The sequence below is a fragment of the Empidonax traillii genome, unplaced genomic scaffold, assembly GCF_003031625.1.
Source record: "Empidonax traillii isolate 1590-97213 ecotype Southwest subspecies unplaced genomic scaffold, ASM303162v1 scaffold257:size1394852, whole genome shotgun sequence".
NCBI classification, from domain to species: Eukaryota; Metazoa; Chordata; class Aves; order Passeriformes; family Tyrannidae; genus Empidonax; species Empidonax traillii.
Genome location: NW_020955450.1, coordinates 1,188,450 through 1,192,118, shown reverse-complemented (window position 1 = coordinate 1,192,118; position 3,669 = coordinate 1,188,450). Strand labels below are relative to the sequence as shown.

Here is a 3,669-nt window from a genome sequence, read left to right as displayed (position 1 = left end):
AAAAAAAAAAAAAAAAAAAAAAAAAAAAAAAAAAAAAAAAAAAAAAAAAAGAAAAAAAAAAGGAAAAAAGAAAAAAGCAGCTTCAGTTTTACTGCACAGAATCTGAAGTAAGGACACCATATTACCTTGCTCCAAGCAGCTGGAGAAAGCCAGAACTGGCTCCATAAACTATAATGGCAATGAATGCTTAACAGTTTCAGCTCCATTTTTTTCTCAGCATGCTCATAGCAAGTAAATAAACAGAATCTCATAGCTGCTACTGTATCCAGACAACACAGTGCTATTCAACTAAACTTACTTTACTGAAAACATGAGGTAAGCTGTACCCTACTTATACTGGAACTCAATGAAGCCACATGCAAGAAAGAAAGCTATTAATATTCTTCCTCAGAAAAGGTACAGTGAAGAACACTTCAGAACCTGACTGATGAGTGTTACGCATCGCCTGCCATACAGTGAGCTCAGTAATGCTGTATTAAAGTAACCCTACAGCTTTTAATTAGACATCTGTAGTGTGTTCTTAATGCTACAGACCAGTTGCTCTAAGCTTTCTGAAACGCCTGCAATGGAAATCTAGACCCTGGCATAGCAAGTCCTGAAGCAAATCTACTGGTAATAGGCTTACTCTTTTCCCCTCCCAGACCTCAGTATTAGCATCCCTGCACACAAAATCACAAGATGAAAATGACCAGGTAACAATCAGTAATAATTTTTGCTGCATCTTTAAACTGCCAATGTTATTTTGAGATTTTTTCACATGAAAGTCAGAAAACATGGGGACATGTTAATACTGGTCTTTCTGAACTTATCTTGGAAAAGGAGAGCTAGGCAGGTCTAATAACCTTTGCCACTGGTATAAACTTATTTGCACTTCAGTTAATGATTCAGTTTGTGCATTTTCTTTCGGGGAAAGGTGGGATTTTTTTTCATCTTTGAATGGAAATAATGAATACAAAGTACTATAAAAATAACTTCTAAAATCTTAACAATACAGAATGACAGCTTAAAAACTACTTTACTATTTGATTATGAAAAGATTTGCTTTACATTGCCTTAACTTTATTCTGTGCCTGCATAAACCAACCTGTACTATTGAAACAGTACAAGTATTTCTATTCACCAAAAATGTCAGTTAGTGAAGTTTTATACGAAATTAATACAAGTTAGCTTTTATGAAGCCCTACACTACAATGGATTGTCAAGTCAACAGTAAATATCTGCATATTCACTCTATCTTCTATTGAAGCACTTTTTAATGTCTTCAATGATGACTTGCAAGAGCTTATGCTTTGTTTTCATATTGGAGTTTACAAAAAAATAAAACAAGCAAAATTTAAATAATTTCTAAGATTAGTCTTTGTTTTCAAGAAGGTATAACAGATTTATTACATCTTGAAAAATCTGCTGTTCAAGATGGCAAAAAAATTACAACTTTAGCATGCCTTCTCCAAAATGGAGACCCAAGCTACACCGGAAAGATTCTGAATCATAGCATTTCCTCTTCTTGGTGCTTGGGATACAGATCCTTGCAACTTCCAGAAAAAACTTTAGTGGTTCAATGTTCAAAGACAGGTTGGTCATGTACGCAGGCTCTTTTTTTTTTTTTTTTTTTTTAAGATGTTCTAGCTTTAACTTTTCATTAGAAAAATCACGAAAGTGGTCAAATCTTAATTCTGCCACAGACTCAAATAAAGATACAAACCCATTGTCTCTCCTTTTTCTGGCCATTAGGGAAACAATTCAGATTTTATAGAGCAAGATATAATTATATGACACAGTTGTAACAGGCAGGGGACATCTGCTACACTTTCATTCCTATAATCCATTTGGACATAAATAGGATTACAAACATCCTAACAATATAAAAGCTATAGAAGCAATCCCTTCAAGCCCCAAACCTGTGACAACTGGAAGCTTTGAAAGGGCTGTTGAAAATGTCTGCATTCTACTAATTTTTTCACAAGTGGATGCACACTGTCAAAGATAGAAGGTTCCCACACTACATACTGAGGGTTTTTAAAAAAATTACAGGAATGATCTGTTTTAAAGGGGCTGCTAAGACACAGATTTCCTTATTAAAGGAGATGATCCTTACTGTAACAACTAAATCAGACATATTCCTACTGAGGCAAGCTTGCAACATGATTGACATTAACATGTTCCATTGAAAATACACAGCAATAAGCTTAGTCAAGTTTGAATCATCACAGCATTTATGAGACTTAGAATGCTGCTTCCACTAGTCTTTATCTGCCTAGACTACAACTCCTGTCTTGAAACTCTAAGCCATACCAAGGTCTCCACTACTGGGTCCTAACCCTGCAAGCATTTACTGAATAATACTACTACTAATAATAAATAAGGCTTTCATAAAATTTTTGTTGCTTCTAAAAAGAAGCGAGCCTTTTCCCCACCACCCAGTATTATTAACATGTAATTTCCGTGTGTGCGCGCTACTCCTCCAGGGTTTTCGGTGGAACCAAGCAATCCAGACTACACGAGACGACTCCAGAACAGTCGGGACCCCCTATTATCGCTTCCACAGGCAAATATCGCTCGGCAGGAGGTCTGTGGCACCCGGACCCTACGATCGGTCCTGCCCTTCCCAGCGGTGCCCACCCGACTGGCGGGCGGGGGCACTGACACAGGGCCCGGGGGAGCGGCCCCCTCGCCCTCCCGCAGGGAACCGCCAGGCGCCCCCGCCCGGCCCGGCCCGGCCCATCCCGCCGCTGTCAATGAGCCTTTCACCCCCCGGCCCTCTCGGCCCCCGCACCCTCCTCACCCGCGCCGCTTTCTCCGGCAGCTTCTTCCTGTTTCGCTTCTTCTGCTCGTCGGCTTTGAGGTTGATCTGCCCGGGGCCCGGGCCTGCCGCCTTGCCCTGGCCCCCGCCGGCCGCCAGGCCCGCGCTGGCCGCCTCGTCACTCTTCCTGCCGGCCGCGCTCCGCGCCGGCTGCTTGCGGAGGCCGCCCCGGCAGGCCGCGGCCACCAGCAGCACCAGCAGCGCCAGCCCCAGCGCGGCCGGCAGGGCCAGGGCGATCCAGGTGGGCAGCGCCTGCGGGTCGAGGCCCAGCTCCAGGCCCAGCTCGGCACGCAGCAGACCCAGCCCGCCCGAAAGGGCGTCCCGCACCCGGACCGCCGCCTCCTCAGCCCGCCGGGCCGCCGCCTCCTGCCAGCTCCCCGCAGCCATCGCGCTCCCCGACCCCGCAGAGGCCCGACCGGGCGGGGCGGCGAGGGCGCGCTCAGGCCGAGCGCATCGCGCCCTCGGGAGAGCCGCGCCGGCCCGCCCGAACCAGAGGCGCCGGGCGTCGGCGGGAGGGAGGACGGGGCGCGGTGGGAGCCTCGGCGGGACGCGGCTGCCTCAGCCCCGGGGGCGCCCGGGTCTCCTCCTCTTCCTCCTGCCCGCCCTCCGCCTCGCGCGCGACGTCACGGCCCCGCCGCGCGCCCGCCGCAACGCGGCCCCGGCGCCATCAGCAGCTCCCGCCTCCGCCACCGCCCCCCGCGCCGCGCCCCGCCCGGCCCTGCCCAGCCGAGGGCGGTGCCGGCAGGGGAGGCGGCCACCTCGACGTGGCAGGCGGTGAGCGGGGTTGAGGAGCGCCGGGGAGGCCCAGGGGTTGGAAAAGATCTCCAAGATCATCGAGTCCAACCTCTGACCGAACACCGTCGTGTCAA

General features: G+C 48.5%; 1 protein-coding gene across 2 annotated transcripts in view; it reads right to left on the bottom strand.

Annotated features, from left to right (window-relative positions):
- The window catches only part of MTDH (metadherin), a 33,122-nt gene extending 29,731 nt beyond the window's left edge, over positions 1-3,391 (bottom strand). For both annotated transcript variants that reach the window (XM_027889254.1, XM_027889255.1), the window contains exon 1: positions 2,783-3,391. In XM_027889254.1, the coding sequence (XP_027745055.1) occupies positions 2,783-3,187 (405 nt within the window). In that variant the 5' untranslated portion in view covers positions 3,188-3,391. The remainder of the gene's footprint in view (positions 1-2,782) is intronic.
- Positions 3,392-3,669: the final 278 nt, after the last annotated feature.